The following is a 20,453-nucleotide window of genomic DNA, read 5'->3' as shown; positions in this document are numbered from 1 at the left end:
GTTTTGAAATAATATATATAAAAAAGAGGGACAAAACATTTTAGCTGACCCACTTTCTAGACTCCCACAAGGATCAAATGAATTTACAGAACTAAATGAACAGATCTCAGATTTCAGAATCTCATTAATACAAGCCGAAAATTATAAACTCTATTACTTAAAACTGCGTCAAGAAATGGGAAAGAAAAGATTTGTTGGAGGAAAGTAAGAGAGAAAGTGTTACTCTCCGAATCTGTGCTGCAGATGGTCAAACATTCGACTCGGTCTCGGCTGAATGAATTATATCACAGCATTACAACTAAACCACTGGACTTAGTGTCACTTGACACAGCTGGACCATGTTATAGAAAGAGGGAAGGTGTCAAATATCGGATTGCTCTATATTAAGTTTTCACAAAATACAGGGGTCACTCAATAAGTAAAGAGACAACTTCGTCTGGGGAAAAAACTGTTAGTAGGGCAAATTTGGTATTTATATGGTTTTAAGTTGGCATTACTGGGATGAGCCATGATCAGCTGAAGTATCAACATTGTTTTGTTTATAGCCTCAAAAATACATTTCAAGAGGGCGAGTCCGCGTTAACGTCCACATTAGTTGAACAACGCTCTGTAATTCGTTTTCTACTTGCTGAAGGCGAGAAACCAGTGAATATATACTGTATAATACCTAATGTTTATGGTGAACGTTGTATGAATCGTGTAATTTTTTACAAATGGGTAGAGCTGTTCAAAAATGGTCGCGACTTAGTGACTGACGAACACCGTTCTGGCCGACCAGCTGCAGTTTCAACTCCCTCACTTGAAAGTCGAATTGATGACATTATTCTTGCCGACCGCCGTGTGACTGTCGAAATGATAGTTGACAAGGTTCAAGTTAGTAATGGTACAACTCATAACATTATCTGCAACAAGCTGAAGTACAGCGAAACATGTGCAATATGGGTCCCGAAGGAGTTGACGCGGCTACACGAGGAATCAAGGTTGAGAGTGTGGACAGAGCTAAAGGAACATTATGAAAAAGAATGTGACCTATTCCTCAATAAAATTTTAACTGGTGATGAAACTTGGGTTCACTATTATGAACCAGAATTAAAAAGACAAAACATGGAGTGGAAGCACACCAACTCACTTGTCAAAAAAAATTCAAAATCCAAGCATCGGCAGGAAAAGTCATGTTAACGGTGTTTTGGGATGCTGAAGGTCCAGCGTTTTGTGATTATCTCGAAGAGCAGCGTACAATCAATAACCAATACTACTCGGATCTGCTCTTAAAAAAGGTAAACCTAGCCATGAGAGAGACGTCATGGATCGCAGAGGAGAGGTGTGATTCTCCAGCAACACAACGCACGTCCTCACATTTCCCAAGTAGCCCGTGAAACCATCGGCAAAATGGGCTGGGAAATACCGCCTCATCCCCCTTAGAGTCCTGATGTAGCATCTAGTGATATCAATTTGTTTGGTGCACTGAGGAGGCATTACATGGGAAGAGGTTCAAATGCCTTGGTTCAAATGGCTCTGAGCACTATGGGACTTAACATCTGCGGTCATCAGTCCCCTTACATGGGAAGAGGTTTCAGGACAACGAGGACATGAAAAAGTTACTGGAAAACTGGTTCAAACATCAAGATAAAGAGTTCTTTGCAGCCGGAAAAAAAATCTTGTAGCTCGTTGGAATAAGAGCATAAATGTTAAAGGGGATTATGTTGAAAAGTAGAAAAGTGTTGTTTTGTAAGAATGAACGCTTTTTTCTCCAGACCAATTTGTCTCTTTAATCAATGAATGAGCCTCGTATGTGTGTATGTATGTATGCTACGAGAACCATTGTAACTAATACAGTTATTAGAAAGATAGTAGAGGAGTTTTTTCCTAGAACAGGTTAACCTAAGGCCGTATTAATTGACAATGCATCATATTTTATAACTCCTAAATGTAAAACTTTTTTTAAGATTCAAAAATAAAACACACATTATGTAACTTGATTTCACCCATGAGTAAGTCCATTCGAACATGTATTTAAAGAGTTTAAGCGCTTTATTATAACTTATATACCAAAAAAGCAAACGAAATGAATAGGGTACATTGCTCCCTTCCAACACACAGTTAATAATTTATCACATCCATTCACAGGTTTTACACCTCCCGAACCACGTTTAGGGAAAAATGACCTCAGAAACTGGTCACAACCTTTGTCGTGTATACCAGTACACGAACCTTCACTTAAAGAGAAAATAAGACAAACTGCAATTATTCTGAGTGAACAAGCACAAAAAAGAATGGCCAAGTAAGAGAAGAATTTAGGCTGCACTAGCATCTTCCAGTTAAGAGCTCAGATGTTGTTACAAACGCATCCAAAATCTACTAGAGTTAAAAATATAAACACGAAGTGGAAGATGTTGCCGTCAGGACCTCTGCTGATAATGGAAATTCCACATCGCATGATGCTGTTTGTTAACATATCCCAAATCTGGAAAGATAAACGGACTGTACGCACACAAAAATATGAAGAAGTTTGTTCAGTGAACGTGTGAACATATGAGGCTTGAGATAAAAGAGAGAAGGGTGTAAATTTGGAAATATTTATTAATAAGTTTAAATTATGAGCATTGTCCTGAAAGAAGGCACGTGGATAAAAATCTATTTTGCATCATTACTAGGGGATATATTTGAAAATTATGCATGTAGTACATAACTTCACAATGACCTTATATTATCTGGGGGCGAGAGCTAAATAAAATACATATGCATAGAGCACACTATTATGTTATCACACGAAAAGAGTCAGAAATTTTTATGAGTGCCAATCGAGGCACATAAATTGTGTGGTATATTTTAGGAAATGAAACAGCGGATACCGTTCAGTAAAATAGCAGCAATGTGCAACATATACGTCAAGCTATAAGATAGGTACAAGTATATATAAATATATATACGACTATGTACAACAATGATCTATGAATACATTCAGCTATGTATACTGCAACGACCTACAAACTAATTACATCTAGGTATATGCAACATGTATACTATCTCCCAGTAAAGAATGACTAAGGCAACTACTACACCTACAACTATAATCTACTATACTATACTATGTCAGAAAACCTAATGAAAAGACAATCTATTATAATACTATGCTCTACGTTAAAGGAGAAGGCACTACGTGGAGAAGAAACTGTATAGATTATTAAATGTATCAGAGAACAACCTTACACTCAAAAGACAACAGGCAGGAAGTATAAACTTAATTGAAAAACTAGTAATCCGAAAAGGTGCAAATACGAACACGTTATTTTGTTGTCAGAGATTCTTTTGACTGGAAGCCTTTATATGATTGATTATGAACGTATGAACAGCTGGCTGACCTGTAGAAAACCAGGCTCTAACTAGTTAATTAAGTATATTTTTGGATAAAGACTTTCGATAAAGATGATGCAAATAATGCTGTGCACGTTCCACTTTTTCTTAAGGGAATTTATTATTAAGACAGAGATACCGGTAGTAAGCCCTGCTTGTAATATAGTTATAAGTATTTTGCGTGAAAGTGTTTTATGGATGATTAATGAACTCTAGTATATCGGAATATTCTCTCTCAAAGGGAAAACAAATATGACTGCTAATAAAGGCAGAAAGAATATTCTACCCTTGAAGGAATACAACACATTGTGACAGTACATTAATCTCACACAATGTTACGACAAGACGTTATAAGATGAAGCGAGTATGCATAGTTGTCTTAGTTTTTCTCAGCTACATTTGCGGAAAACACTGAATATACCAACAGTAACATGAATCAGTACTGTTTTGGACATTATACTACACGAATCGCTACATAAAAGAGAAATAATTAATTGTTGAAGGAAAATGCATTTGCATACCAGAACTCGTCACCAACGGATTAATAACGATATTGCTGCTGGACAAACATGTATTAAAAACTAATTACCGACGTGCGCCTGTGAAAGATGCAAGAAAACACTTATGTCAAACATCATTTCGTAACACAAGTTAAATGATATGCACATTACAGCAAAATGTACTTACTGGGTTGCCACATGTTTCCCCAAGTGAAATTCCCTATATTTCCCTGATTTCCAGACAAGTTTTAGAATTTTTCTCTGACAAATTTTGAGATCTCAAGGGTGAATAAAGATTTAAGTTGACAAACATATATAGAGACTTCTGTATTTCTAAACGCGTGAGCAAAAATTTTAAGTACTAACATCAATATCTTTTGTAATGAACTGTCTTTAGATGGAGAAAGCAAGCCCAATGGTATATGTGTTTCACTAAGACAACTGATGTTATTTTATTCCAATAAAACCAAACACATTTGGTGACAAAAATACGCATTTACTTGGAGTCGCAAGACCGGTTTAAAATACCTTCACTGATTTCAGAAATAACCTCAGAAAAAAATAGGCATCTTGGAAGAAACAAATAAGGCGGGGAAGAGTTGTGTAAACCAACGCTATAAGTGAGCGCCAATAAGATGTTGGTTCTACTATGTTAGTTATTGCCAGTTATTGCCCACTGGGTTAAGTCTATAATTCTAGAGGTATTGGGTGTGCACCTGCTTAGCTGAGTGTAGAACTGACAGAATTTACGTATCGTAAAATTTAGCAGACGAAGTGTTGAAAACAGAAACTGTTGCCGTTAGTTTTCCGGATCACAGTGCATTGTTAACCTGCGTGAATTTAACACCACAGCCTACCCGAAGAGTAAGAAGCTAGTGAAATCTAAATATATCGCTATTATCAGAAGAAGACTTAGAAGATTCCCTAACCAGAGCTTGGGAAATTCTCCGTTCACTGGACAACATTCAAAGTGTGCTAGAATGGTGGACCCTACTGGCAAAATTGAAGCTAAGGAAAGTCTTAATATCTTTTAGTATAGATAAGGCGAGAGTAAGGAAACAGACTGCAGAATTCTACTATAGTGTGCTAAGGCACCTCTATGATCAGACAGATCCAGTTCCTACAATATTAAAAGAGATCAAGCAAATAAAATCAAAGTTTGAACGCCAGAAACTGGACGGACTGACGATAAAATCCAAAGCAAAGTCAGTCATTGAAGATGATATTGTCGCATTGTATCATCTTGTCAGACAAGCCAAGAATAGAACAACAGTCTTCATGGGTGAGTTTCAAAGCGATGATGGTACCTAATCACCACCCAGATGGGAATAATTAAAGAAATATCAGCGTACTCAGAACGCATGTATGGATCAGGGGAAACAGACGAAGAAGAATATGTTGAGCTCTTTGGTGCATATCTTCCACGAATATCGCAAGATGATGATGAAAACATTCCTTAGGACATCACGAAGGACGATGTATTTGAAATTGTGCGGAGCTCCCGCGCTAGGAAATCTCCAGGGTCTGAGGGACTGCCCATTGAGTTCTATAAACGATATTAGACCCTAATAGGAGAAAGGTTCACCGAATTGTCAGTGAAGTCTTATGGGGAAAGCCAGCGCCTGCAAACAATGAAAAATTGTGTTGATCCTAAAGGAGAGAGGCTGCAAAAAGTAAATAACTTACGGCTGATTTCGCTTTTAAATTCGGATTACAAAATTATAGCTCGAGTAATCAATAAGCGGTTTATACCATGCACCGCTGACATCATGCGCCAACAACAGACTTGTGCTTTTAGAAGGAGACATTACAAACCGCGGCTTTGTAACGTGATGTCATTGAACTACCACAGACAAGTAACATAATGTGGACTGCTTTCCGTAGACTTCCATAACGCATTTGATCAAATTAATCACAAATACCTGACAGAGACAAGGCATCTAATACACTTCCTGCCAAAAACCATCGACATCATCACGAACATGGCAATGGGTGTTACAGCACAAATCTCCATTAACTGTCAACTGACAAAACAAATTTAAATAAAAAGGGCCGTTACCCAAGGAAGCCCCTTATGTACGCTTCTGTATGTTTTATCGCTGGAACCTTTCCTGAGATAGCTACAGCACAGACTAACAGGCATTATCGTTCAAGGAACATAACATGGTTGGTGCTTGAGCGGACGATGCAGGCGTAATCACCAGAGACCAAGCAGATGTGATACAACTAGAGATGGTACTTGCAAGATATTGTTCCGCATCAGATGCGAGTGTAAATGAAAAAAAAAAAGTAAATTTCCAACTATGAAGGGGCTTGCTAACTTGCGCATTGAGTAGGCGAACCATGTCAGTGAATATAAGGCTCTTGAAACAGCATTTACAACTTCCCATTTAAAAATGATAGCAACAAATTGGCGGGATGTGGCAAGAAAAATCAAGGTAGCTTTGACTGAAAACTGTCAACTTAGCATAGACCAGTTCAAGAGAATACAGTTCATCAACATGTATATTTTAACCAAGGTCCACTACATAGCACAGGTTCTCCGCATCTCATCATTGGTGGCGAACACGATCATGTCCACGCTAGCACAATTTTTATCGAAAGGGGAATTGTTTCGAGTGTCGGTGAAGACAGTAGTGTTGGATCCAAGCAATGGAGGGATGGGACTAAACCCGACATCAAGTCTAAAGCGATGGCGTTGTATATAAAACGAACATGGAGCATAATGTGTAATAATCGAGGAAGTGTTTCAGCAAAACTGTACGACATCGTCAGGCCAGAAAGCGTACAGTTGCCGATAAACAAACAATAAATAGGTTTAAACTAAAACCTATTAGGCAGTTTTATCTTGAATGAATACAGAAAAGGTGCTTTTAGCAGAAAGAAGGAAACGCGAAAGGAAAAATAACGTAAAAACTAAATATGCTGGAATAACATGGAATGTAGTCGGGAAAAACATCAGTAGTGGTGTTCTTTAGTCTGACGTGAGAACAGCGTGGTACAAGGTATGCCGTCGGTTTAAGTGAAACTATTTGCAGTAAATGCAACCTCATTGATACTGTACCTCATCGGTACACATGTGGAGATAGGATCATCAACTGTAAGAGGACCATGGGAAAAATTGTTCAAATAACAAGAACTTCAGCAAACAATGTAACGACTACCATTTTATTCAGACAGAAGAAACTTACTACTCTCACGCAAGAAATAACACAGTGATTTGGTTAATGGGCAGATATAAAAGTTACATTTTTAACAACATCTGGAGTAATGAACATATTGAATACAAGACGTATATGGAAAATGAATTCGAGAAAACACTGAAGTATCCCAACGACAATAAGAAATATGGTAACATGCTCCAAATTTCAGAATGAAATTTTCACTCTTCAGCGGCGTGTGCGTTGATATGAACTCCAGAGTTCGAGTCTCGGTCCGGCACACAGCTTTAATCTGCCAGCAAGTTTCATGCTCCAAATTGTCTTCAACAGAATGGGTATAGGTTAGGGATACGTGGATTCCTCGTGGAGAGGCGATGGGTTGGGCCACGAAGCACAGAGAGGCCCTCTACTTCTGCGGCGCGTTCCCGACCCTAACCTCCCCTACAAGCCACGCATGAAAAATAAATCAGTAGTACAGCAGATACAAGAATATGAAGGCAAACATTTGGTGTCTGGTATAAAGGAAGATATTGAACTTCTTAATGGTACGGTTAAAAGACTAAAACTGAAATAAATGACAAGGCAGTGAAGGACTTCGCGACGTTGCCGTTCGAGACTGTTCTTCTGTCCACGTAATTTACACTGGAGGAGACTTAAGAACATCTAACGAGTGTTTACTGAATAAGTTGGGTCTGGGAAGTGATGAAGAGGAGCCTCAGGCTGCAAAAGTAGAAAATGTGCATGCTTAGCTGCCACCAGTTGTAGGTGGCAGTGAAGATGCTACATGTGTGCTACTGCTCATTCTATGAATGCTGTAATTTATGACTGCAATTAGCTGTCACCTTATTTATTAGTCATTTTTGTTACTGTTTTTGTGGAATAAAAAAAAAGTGGTAACGTGTTTGCCAACCAGGTAGTGGGCCCGGGTTCGATTCCCAGCCGGGTTGGAGATTTTCTCTGCTCGTGGACTGGGTGTTGTGTTGTCCTTATCATTTCATTTTACAGCTATCTTTCGAGAAATATATGCGCACATAGTGTACAAACTGCCAGCGGCTGGCACAATTTTCTTCCTCTTATTGTCCGTACTTTCTAATGTATGAAGTACTTCCAAAGTGCCAAAATGTACTAGAATAAATAAAACGTCTATAAAACGCTGCACTGCACAATGTACTTGCGGTGAGACAGTCGCAATTCCTGTAATCCATCACCCACGGCCTCTGACCTGCAGAGAAGCACTGCAATCCTGGGTCCATGGATAAATCACGAAAATCCGCCTCATTAGGGCACACGCAAACAGACCCGGCCTGCGGGCAGATCGGTGAGACTATATCCGACGGGCAGGGCCCACACGTCAGTGGGAAACGAGGGGCTTCAGATCGGCAGGTCTGATCCGCTAGAGATACCCACTCATGCGGCCAGCTATTCAGTTTCACAGACACCATGTTGATGAATTTAGACCAAGGTGCTCAATCCATGCAACAGATAACTTGCGCAAATACTCTGAGAATCAATACTAACGAGGATAGGTAACAAAACGAAAGCTGAAATTTTAAATTTAGCATTTGAGAAATCTTTCACGCAGGAGGATCGTACAAACATACCGCCGTTCGAGTCTCGTACAGATTCCCGTATGGAGGACGTTATGATAGACGTCCCTGGAGTTGTGAAGCAGCTGAATGAGTTGAAAATAAATAAATAGCCAGGTCCTGATGGGATTCCAATTCGGTTTTACAGAGAGTACTCTACTGCATTGGCTCCTTACTTAGCTTGCATTTATCGCGAATCTCTTGCCCAACGTAAAGTCCTGAGCGACTGCAAAAAACGCAAGTGACGCCTGTATATAAGAAGGGTAGAAGGACGGATCCTCAAAATTACAGACCAATATCCTTAACATCGGTTTGTTGCAGGAGTCTCGAACATATTCTCAGTTCGAATATAATGAATTTCCTTGAGACAGAGAAGTTGCTGTCCATGCATCAGCACGGCTATAGATGGCATCGCTCCTGCGAAACACAATTCGCCCTTTTTTCACATGATATCTTGCGAACCATGGATGAAGGGTATCAGACAGATGCAATATTCCTTGTCTTCCGGAAAGCGTTTGACTCGGTGCCCCACTGCAGACTCCTAAGGTACGAGCATATGGGATTGGTTCCCAACTATGTGAGTGGCTCGAAGACTCCTTAAGTAATAGAACCCAGTATGTTGCCCTCGATGGTGAGTGTTCACCGGAGGTGAGGGTATCATCTGGAGTGTCCCAGGAAAGTGTAGGTCGGCGGTTGTTTTCTATCTACATAAATGATCTTTTGGATAGGGTGGATAGCAAAGTGCGGCTGTTTGCTGATGATGCTGTGGTGTACGGGAAGGTGTCGTCGTTGAGTAACTGTAGGAGGATACAAGATGACTTGGACAGGATTTTTGATTGGTGTAAAGAATGGCAGCTAACTCTAAATATAGATAAATGTAAATTAATGCAGATGAATAGGAAAAAGAATCCTGTAATGTCTGAATACTCCATTAGTAGTGTAGCGCTTGACACAGTCACGTCGATTAAATATTTGGGCGTAACATTGCAGAGCGATATGAAGTGGGACAAGCATGTAATGGCAGTTGTGGGGAAGGCGGATAGTCGTCTTCGGTTCATTGGTAGAATTTTGGGAAGATGTGGTTCATCTGTAAAGGAGACCGTTTATAAAACACTAATACGACCTATTCTTGGGTACTGCTCGAGCGTTTGGGATCCCTAGCAGGTCGGATTGAGGGAGGACATAGAAGCAATTCAGAGGCAAGCTGCTAGATTTGTTACTGGTAGGTTTGATCATCACGCGAGTATTACGGAAATGCTTCAGGAACTCGGGTGGGAGTCTCTAGATGAAAGGAGGCGTTCTTTTCGTGAATCGCTACTGAGGAAATTTAGAGAACCAGCATTTGAGGCTGACTGCAGTACAATTTTACTGCCGCCAACTTATATTTCGCGAAAAGACCACAAAGATAAGAGAGATTAGGGCTCGTACAGAGGCATATAGGCAGTCATTTTTCCCTCGTTCTGTTTGGGAGTGGAACAGGGAGAGGAGATGCTAGTTGTGGTACGAGGTACCCTCCGCCACGCTCCGTACGGTGGATTGCGGAGTATGTATGTAGATGTAGAACTCACAGTGAAGATGATCGCTGAGCCCCACACAATCACACTGTCACAACTGCGTTTTCGGTCATAGTCTTTGTCAGACAACGTGAGCACACGCACTTTCACATTCTCACCCAGACACAACTCAAACAAATATGACCGCCGTCTCCGGCTGCTGCGTCAACAGTGTCTGAGAATCAGATCCAAACAAACCACTCCTCACGCCTTCCTGACTTTCGTTGGCAGCTGCTAGGCTAGCGGCAAGAAGTGGTGGCAGCAATGACATCAAGCTGAGGGAAATGGTAGGAAGGGGAGAAGCAGTAACAATGATGGAGTAGGGAAGCAGTGCACATATTCAGCTGCACCATTTCATCTCCTGAGACAGAAATGAGGTTTTTCAGTCTTTTTTTTTCAAACTTCCCTGATATTTCCCTGACACATCTGAAATTCCCCAATTTCCAGAACTTGTGGCAACCCTGACTTACAACGAATAAATCATTAAATCATCACATGGGCGCAGTGAGACTCTCTAGCACCTGCACGAGTGAAGTGTTGACAATAAGGTAAACCCTGGTTGATGATATCAGTAGCTTCATGTAGAATTAGTTTTATTCACCTTTGTGAATACTAAGTCTTTCTTATCAATATACAGTCTCTTACATTGAAGTTCGTAGAAGTTGCATGCTCCCTAGTTACATACAATGGATGTAAATGGGTCTGTTAATTTTTCTGATTGGTACAGAATCTTGAGATAATGCGCAGATGTGACCAAAGGGATGGGGAAACCTGTCCTTGCCTATAAGGTGAAATGTAGAATTATACAAGGGTCATTCAGTAATTAAAGGGACAATTTGGTCTGGAGAAAAAAGCGTTTATTATCACAAAACAATACTTTTTCTACTTTTCAACAGAATCTCCTTAAACATTTATGCACTTGTTCCAACGGGCAACAAGCTTTTTTCCGGCTGTAAAGAAATCTTTATCTTAATGTTTGAACCAATTTCCCACAAACTTTTTCACGTCCTCATTGTCCTGGAACCTCTTTCCACGTAATGCCTCCTTCAGTGCACCAAAGAAATGGAAATCATAGGTGCTAAATCAGGACTGTAAGGGGGATGTGGCAGTCCACTTTGTCGATGGTTTCACGAGTTAGTTGAGCAATATGAGGACGTGCGTTGTCTTTCTGGAGAACCACAACTCTCCTCTGAGATCCACGACGTCTCTCTCTCATGGCTGGCTTCACCTTGTTTAAAAGCGAACCCGAGTAATATTTGCTGTTCATTGCACGGTACTCTTCGAGATAATCACAAAAAACTGGACCTTCAGCATCCCAAAACACCGTCAACATGACTTTTCCTGTGGATGCTTGAGTTTTGAAATTTTTTCTTGGCAGGTGAATTGGTGTGCTTCCACTCCATGCTTTGTGTTTTTGATTCTGCCTCATAATAGTGAACCCAAGCTTCACCACAAGTAATAAATTTTATTGAGGAAGTACCCACCCTCTCTTTCGTAATGTTCCTTTAGCTCTGTGCACACTCTCAACCTTGTTTCCTTGTGTAGCTTGTAATGGTCGCCTGGTCGTAGATATTGCTAATTGCTATAATCGCACTATTTCACTCCCATTTACGGAGCTTGTTAGCACTTGATGTTAGGTTGGCGCCATTAAAATTCATTGCGTTGTAGTAATCGCTGCTACTTGCTGGATCGCTGCTGTCTCTCGATGCTGATGCTGGCTCTACATCTGGTTGTCTAGGGTTAAAAACATGAGGTCCCGTGTTTTTTATATGCTTTTGATGATAAAGAACGAGTGAAACCAACAAATATGTAAACTTCAAATATTTATTACTCTGGTGGCCATCTTAATTCCACTGTCCACCAAAGACCATGACACAAGACAAAGTAGTATTTCCGTTACATGTTCTTTGCATTGTTTATCCACCTCAAACAACAACACACAAACACACTGTACCAAAGTGACATTCCGACTGTCTCCTCCGACCGTTCTTGCTGCTTGTATTTATAACATTGTCAAAGAACTACTAAAAAGAGATATAGTTTACAAGTCACATGTACATCTGTTATCATAATTTGTGCAGAAAAGTTATTAATTTGCATCGAGTGACATAATTTAACATGTTATTAAAATGACAGACAGATTTGTTGACTTGACAGAATAATTCTTTGTTACAAAAAGGCCGTTTTTTAGAAGTTTGTCAATTGACTTCTCTAATTTGCATAAATAAGTAATTAACATGAATTATTAAGAATTACATTGGTTTTCGTCTAAAATAGGATTGATTTCGTGAATACTGAGTGAAAACGCTCCTAGTGAACAAATAGGTTTCACTGGGTGATTTTTATTTAAGGAGATCCAAAATACCTAAGTTGGCCACTATTTTTCGTACTTCATATTAATTATTTACGATGAACTTAGTGTTTTTACATGATGACATTTGCTGTATCAGTGATCAAGTGATATAAACTTTTGTGTGGGTCAGTTGTTCAGTATAATTTAATGGGTTGACTGTTTATGCAGACATGTTATGCAATCATTGTTAACATACACAATAACTTTTCTATAATCATAAATACTCGTTAAACTGGTTAAATTTGGAGGGTATCGCGTACTTCGGTACAGTAAAGCCTTTAATATGTTCCGTTACAAGCTGTGTCAACTCCTTTGGGACCTATCTTGCACATGTTTTGCAGTACTTTAGCTCGTTACTGCTAATGTTTTGAACTGTACCAGTACTAACTTGAACCTTATCAACTATCATTTCCACAGTCACACGGCGGTCGGCACGAATAATGTCATCAATTCGACTTGCAAGTGAGGGAGTTGAAACTGCAACTGGTCGGCCAGAACGGTGTTCGTCAGTCACTGAGTAGCGACCATATTTGAACTGCTCTACTCACTTGTAAAAATTTGCACGATTCATACAACCTTCACCATAATCTTCAGACAGTCTACAGTATATATTCACTAGTTTCTCGCTTTCAGCAAATAAAAACGAATAACACAACGTTGTTCAACTAATGTGGACGTTTCAAGCGGACTCGCCATCTTGAAATGTATTTTTGAGGTTATAAACAAATTAATGTTGATATTTCAGCTGATCAGGGCTCATCCCACTGATGACAACTTAAAACCATATAAATACCAAACTTTCCCTGCTAACAGGTTTTTCCTCAGACCAATTTGTCTCTTTAATTATTGAATGACTCTCGTTGTACTGTTTTTACGTGACTGTTCGTAAGTATAAATCTACACGTAGTTGCGTTGAAAATGTTATTTTGGTTGTAATTACTGTACTGTATATGATACACTGTAGTGTGCTCGTGCGAAATTAATGTTCCAGAATCACGAAAAGTGGAAGTCATCGAAAGCTGTAAGTAAATGTTACGTGAAAAGACAATGTATAAATGTTGTAGTGCTATGTCAAGTGAAAAATGAGGGTTATTAAAAAATCAACAACGAACGAATACACATTCTGATACACTTGCTGAACACAGAAGATAATCATTAAAAAGGAAGAGGATGGTCTGGGTATTTACGAGACAGAGTTCTGCAGCTGGTATGCTGGGCGTTGGGTACTCTTCGACTCTGCAGCCCCACGTAAGCCATTGTACGTCTCAAGACGGAATATTTCCACCCGCTGCCGACAAGGCACAAACTCGTATAAAATGTTCACTGTTAGTGACCGTTCTCATCGCTGGCTGCCGAGGTGACCAACATTGAGATCAGAGAGACCGCGCGCAACAATGAGCGTTGGGAAAGCAGCGCGGAGAACAATAATCCAGAAAGCGCTTGCAAAATGAAGAAACTTCTAGGAGATAAATATTGTATTAAACATACTGTGTAAACGTATGATGTGAGTGTTTAAACTTGGAAACGGACGAAAATGTGAATAGACAGTAACATATGTTCGTACTTAGCGTTCCTAATATCTGTTCAAATGGTTCAAATGGCTCTGAGCACTATGGGACTCAACATCTTAGGTCATAAGTCCCCTAGAACTTAGAACTACTTAAACCTAACTAACCTAAGGACATCACACACACCCATGCCCGAGGCAGGATTCGAACCTGCGACCGTAGCAGTCCCGCGGTTCCAGACTGCAGCGCCAGAACCGCACGGCCACTGCGGCCGGCCCTAATATCTGTATTTTTCTATATTTTCCTTTAGTTACTTATACGAAATTTTTGAACATACACGTATTCTAAAAGGAATTGTCCCTAATAAAGGATTCGTCCCCAGATCAAATGATAAAAAAATTTAGATACAAATAATTTTTAAAATATCCAAAAAAACCGTAAATGTAACAGTTCAACACCTCAATGAAGTGTATGTATATAACAGACATACCTGTTGTCTGCCATAATCCGGAAGAACGCTAGTACAGTAGCGTCCCGTTAATCCGAACTAATTCGGACCGGACCGTATTCGGATTACCAATTAGCTCGGATTAGCTGGAATTACGGTGACGAGTTTCTAGAATGAAGTATACCAAGCAGATAGGTAGGTACACCATGGTAAAGAATGGGAACTCCCTGCCCTTATTGTTGTGCATTGTTGAGACCTTTGTAGTGTCTGAGGTCGGTGCACTACCAGTTGGCTCGCAAAGCGCTTTGTTATGTTAGTTATCGATCGCTGGGAGGCCTAACAGTTGTATTGTATTCGTTCAGGTGTAGTGGTGTACGTATTTTCTTCATGAGTAAACAGAAACATGCAACGTTAACTCTCAAAGAAAAACTTAATGCTCTGAAGCGGATAGACAATGGTGAAAATGTATCTAAACTGGCAACGGAACTGGGTGTTGGTAAAGCAACCATTTGTGATTGGAAGAAGAACCGAATGAAGCTTGAACAGTCCTGTGCAACGTCTTCTGGAAAAACACTCGAAATTCGGCAGACTTTGAAACAGTCCCAGTTTACGCAGGCAAGAGAAAGGGGAACTCTTTGAGTGGAGCACTGGTTCAGGAGAAGGCTGTTTACCTGAACAAGTTAATGGTGGTGGTGGTTAGTGTTTAACGTCCCGTCGACAACGAGGTCATTAGAGACGGAGCGCAAGCTCGGGTTAGGGAAGGATTGGGAAGGAAATCGGCCGTGCCCTCTCAAAGGAACCATCCCGGCATTTACCTGAAACGATTTAGGGAAATCACGGAAAACCTAAATCAGGATGGCCGGAGACGGGATTGAACCGTCGTCCTCCCGAATGCGAGTCCAGTGTGCTAACCACTGCGCCACCTCGCTCGGTAACAAGTTAATGAATGGTGATGAGTCTTTTAGTGTGATTACAGGCTGGTTGGACAGATTCAAAAAAGTCATGGAATACTTGGGTGAGTTTCAAAAAATGATACGGGTGGGGAAGTCTTCTTCCCAGACGAGACTAGCCTTAATTTTAGGGCATTGCCAACAAAAAGCCTGGCATCAAAAGCAAAGACCATGCTCCTGGTTTTAGAATGTGCAAATATCGTGTGACTTTATTAGTGTGCTGCTGGTAATCACAAACTGCCTTTAATGTTGATCGGCAAATCTGCTAGGCTCAGAGGTTTTAAAAACTGCAACATGAAGTCCCTGCCCGTATATAATCGCAAGCAGATAAAAGCATGGGTGGATGGTAAAGCTGTTCAAAGAATGCTTTCACAGGCAGTTTGTTCCCTCTGTTCGACGGTTTTCTAAGGAAAATCATTTATCTCCCCCGTGCAGTCCTTTTGATTGATAACGCGCCATCTCATCCCAGCACTGAGGAATTACGTGATGGAGAAATTGTGGCGAAGTTTTTGCCGCCGAATGTTACACCACTTCTACAGCCGATGGATCAGGACGTACTGAAAACATTAAAACAGATTTACACGAAACAGTTACTACAAATACTGATAAAAGATGATAGCATTCCTTTATTGGACAAAATAAAAAGGACCAATATGAAGGATGTTGATTGGGCCGCAGGGGCATGGCAGAATATTTCAGAAAATACTCTGAGAAAATCGTGGAGAAAATTGTGGACATCTCTTGAATTTCAGGACAACCTAGTTGAAAATGAGGAATATCTACTACAAATAATACAGACAATCCCTGGATGTGAAGAAGCTGGTGAAGGAGATGTTAAAGAGTGGATGACAGCGGATGGGGCATGTGTGGAAAACCTTACTGACGCTGATTTAGTTGCTGCTGTGACTCAAGACCAGGAAGAAGTGGACTGCTGTGACTGAAGTGACAATGAGCCTGGAAGCGACGAAATGGTTCAAATGGCTCTTAGCACTAAGGGACTTAACATCTGAGGTCATCAGTCCCCTAGAACTTAGAATTACTTAAACCTAACTAACCTAAGGACATCACACACATCCATGCCCGAGGCAGGATTCGAACCTGAGACCGTAGCGGTCGCGCGTTTCCAGACTTAAGCGCCTAGAACCGCTCGGCCACAATGGCCGGCTGTAAGCGACAAAGGAGAGTTGGTGCCACACAGTGATGCAGCAGAATAGAGATGGGCAAACTGAAACACGTAACTGTTTTGAAACAAATGAAACAGTACAATGCAATGTTCCGATACGCTGTTTCGAAACAGTGAAACAGTTTGTGTTTTGTAATCTAATAAACCTACACATTTTATCATCTTGAATGTCTACTGTATAAGTATGTCCATATAAACACAAATGAGGTGCGAGAGCGCTAATCATGTCGCAGATAGTATGAAACTATCACTTAGGCGTCTTGGCAGTTTCGCATTTCCTGCAGCAAATGTGCTGCTTTCATGTCGCGTGACTTTCATACTTTTCAATTGGCTAAGGACAGCCATAGCTGAAGATAGGAGAACCACCACGAACGGAACTGGAGGTGGGAGCAAACTGCAGAAACAACGGATATTCTACTGGGACTCCCACATTCCGTTGCTGGCGGTGACGGCCAATAAACTGCGGTTGGTAAAGTCAACCACTCGGCCGTGGCGTTCCTCCTGCCGGCTGCTCAGGCGGGAAGAGGTGGCGCTCACACGTCTTCGGATCGGGCACTGTCCTCTGACACATAGCTATTTATTACGGCGGGAGGATCCTCCGTTTTGTGATGCTTGTGGTGTGCACATCTCTGTCCGGCACATTTTAACAGACTGCATTTTATACCGTGATGCAAGGGCAGAAGCACAAGTTGATGGCGATCTGCCCTATGTTTTAGCTAACGATGAGACGTGTGTGTCTAGGGTTTTTAAGTTTTGTGATGCGTCTGGACTCTGGCCTAAACTTTTAGGCTGGAGGTTTTAGTGTATTGCAGAGTGGCTGACTCCTCCCTTTTTTCCTTGCGGTCAGCCAGCCACTTCCATCTGCTACATTGTTTTAGCACCCTCTACCTTTTTCTTCCCGTGTTGTTCATGTTTTACTGTTGACGCCCTGCTTCATCCCACGCTTCGGTGTGGGTGAGCACATGTTTTTCAATGATTGTTCCCCGTGTTTTCTGTTCCGTTATATGTAAATGTTCTGAGTTTTTTTCTTTACACCCGTCTCACTATGATACTGAACGGGCGCTGAAGACCTTGCTGTCGTGTGCCCACACAACCCTCCTACTACTACTACTACATTCCGTTAGTATGGGTAATATACCCATCCTGCTAATTTCCATCTACACAAAGGGGTCCTTGTGGATAATAGGCACAGTGACTATAGACTCACAAATAACGCCAAATAATTCGAATAAATAACAAAATATAACAGTAAAAAATTTTGTCTTTCAAGGTGTTTCGAACCGTTACTATAAATTCACCATGCTTCTCAGCCCTTCCCGTTCACGATTACACTATCAGTGATACGTCACACAGACTGCTTGCAATTATACCTACATCACATTTATGTATATGTCTAATAATTGTCACTCTACGCCTTTTTTTATTCAAAATGTCGTAGTCTTACTTGCGTTTCTTAATATGATTACTGTACATGAACAGAGAAGAGTACGTTATAAAAAAGTGTAAATTAACTGAATGATTTCACATATTTATTATTTTGAATGTGACTAGTATTCGTTGTTTTATTGTTTGGTTAGTGTTTATAAATCAGATGTAACGCCATTTCGGAATAGGACAGTCAGCTAGAAACGAAGCTTTATTTTCGGATATATTAGATTAGATTAGATTAATACTAGTTCCATGGATCATGAATACGATATTTCGTAATGATGTGGAACGAGTCAAATTTTCCAATACATGACATAATTAAGTTAATTTAACAACATACTTAAGTTAATATAACAACTTTTTCATTTTTTTGTGTTCTTAAGCTTCATGCTATTGCTTGTCAAAAAGATTTCGACACTCTTGAAAGAGTTCCATGAAGTGGTACGTTGTGTTTCAGTACCTGTGCCGAGCCCGAATCTCGTCCGACACAGAGTGGAATGAAACATCACTGTTTCGATACAATTAGTCCGTTCCAAGCACAGGTGGACTGAAACAGCCTTATTTTGAAACAACGATACAGTTTCTGTGTCTGGCTCGAGATCGAATCTGGTCCGGTTATCCGAGACAGGGGCGGAATGAAACACCACTGTTTCGAAACAGTGAACCACAGCCGTTCCGAAACACTGAAACAGTTCCACGTATCGATACACTGTATCGAAACATAGGAACAGTGGCCAAGTCTACAGCAGAAGCCCTTGACCTCGCGCTACGTTATTTGGAGCAACAGCCCACTGCTACACCTGCTGATTTAATGTTTATGAGACGATGGCACAGCTGTGCGTCACATAACAGACTGTTTTCATTACGCCAAAAAATAATGACTGAGTTTTTGTCATCTGAAAAGTAGGGATAAAATGTCCGCTGTATTTTAGTAAGTTTGACAACTTTCCTTTCATTGTTATGCATTGTTTAAACCTTATGTTTTCTTGCCAATTTTTGTAATACATGTTTACTGTATACTGTGTAAATTAAAACAGTGTGCATGTACAGTAGTTTACCGCACAGTGTTCCATACTTAGACTAACATTTTTCCTCTCTGGATTAACCGAACGTTCGGATTACCGAGGTTCGTATTAGCAGGACTCTGCTGCATTTCTTACGGCACACATGGGGCAGATATAACACTTCATTTACGCGTACGACGCCTGCTATGTGCTGATGTTTAAAATTATGAGATTCGATCTAACGAATGCTAAAAGATCCCAAATGAGAAAGAAAATCAAATAAAAATATTCTAACTTTTATAAAATATGGAATTTGCTATGCATTCAGAATAAACCTTCCCTGTCAAAGAAAAATTATTGAGAGACAATACATTACATTGTAGACTGTTGTCCATTAAAGACGTGTTGTTACATGAAGTCTTATAAACTCTACATTGCATTATTTGAGTTTTACCGTGAGCTCTAGTGAAGATGCTGAACCAAAAGTCATTTCTGAATAATGAACAAAAGTTATTTTATCACGAAGGTGATAAATGCGTCGACTGCAGCATATCGCAGCTGTGCTAATAGCAGGAATACAGCTGCAAATGAAAGAAAATTAAGTTTGGTCCATTTAGTGAAGCAATGCAATGAGAAGAAAAGTCCATTACTTTAAAATCTAGGCGATGCGGTCAAGAAAAAAGAGCTATAACAAGGCATAGGAAGAAATTTCCTCCCGCGCTAAAGTAAAATCACTCGCAAGAACTTGGTAAGAAAATATAAGAAACTTAACACACCTTTAATGAAATATGCGGATTCCAAAACTGACTCGGCGTTTAACTTTAATGATTTTTGTAATTACAAAAAATCATTTCAATGGACCCGTGAGTCAGTTTTGGAGTCCCTGTACTTCATTAAAGGTGTGTAAAGTTTCTCATATTTTCTTACCAAGCTCTTGCGCAGTGATCTTACTTTCGCGAATGAGGAAAATTCTTCCGACAATAGTCACGATGTTGTTCATCTTCTTTCTTGACCTTGTAGTCTCGATTGTAAAGAAATGAATTTTTCTTCTCAGCGTTGCTTTATGAAAACGACAAAACTTCATTTGACGCCTCTACGATAAAATAACTTTTGTTTATTATTCAGAAATGACTTTTGGTGTAGCGTCTTCACTAATGATCACGGAAAAAAACTGAAATAATGCAATGTAGAGTTCGTAAGACTTCATGTTAACAAGTCTTTAATGTGCAACCGTCTACAATATAATGTATTGTCTCTCAATAATTATTCTTTTACCTGGAACGTTTATGACAGCACATTTTATAATTTATAAAGGAAAAAGTTAATATATTTTTATTTGGTTTTATTTCTGATTTGGGATCTTTTAGCATTCGTTAAGACGAATTCCATAATTTTAAACATCAGTCTACGGCAGGCGTCGTACAC

General features: G+C 40.1%; 1 protein-coding gene across 1 annotated transcript in view; it reads left to right on the top strand.

Annotated features, from left to right (window-relative positions):
- LOC126162490 (uncharacterized) overlaps positions 1-18,562 on the top strand; it is a 194,986-nt gene extending 176,424 nt beyond the window's left edge. The window contains exon 7 of the mRNA XM_049919043.1: positions 18,482-18,562. Within this exon, the coding sequence (XP_049775000.1) occupies positions 18,482-18,525 (44 nt within the window). The 3' untranslated portion in view covers positions 18,526-18,562. The remainder of the gene's footprint in view (positions 1-18,481) is intronic.
- Positions 18,563-20,453: the final 1,891 nt, after the last annotated feature.

Source organism: Schistocerca cancellata, chromosome 1 (assembly GCF_023864275.1).
Source record: "Schistocerca cancellata isolate TAMUIC-IGC-003103 chromosome 1, iqSchCanc2.1, whole genome shotgun sequence".
Classification (NCBI taxonomy): domain Eukaryota; kingdom Metazoa; phylum Arthropoda; class Insecta; order Orthoptera; family Acrididae; genus Schistocerca; species Schistocerca cancellata.
This window is presented reverse-complemented; position numbering and strand designations above follow the sequence as displayed.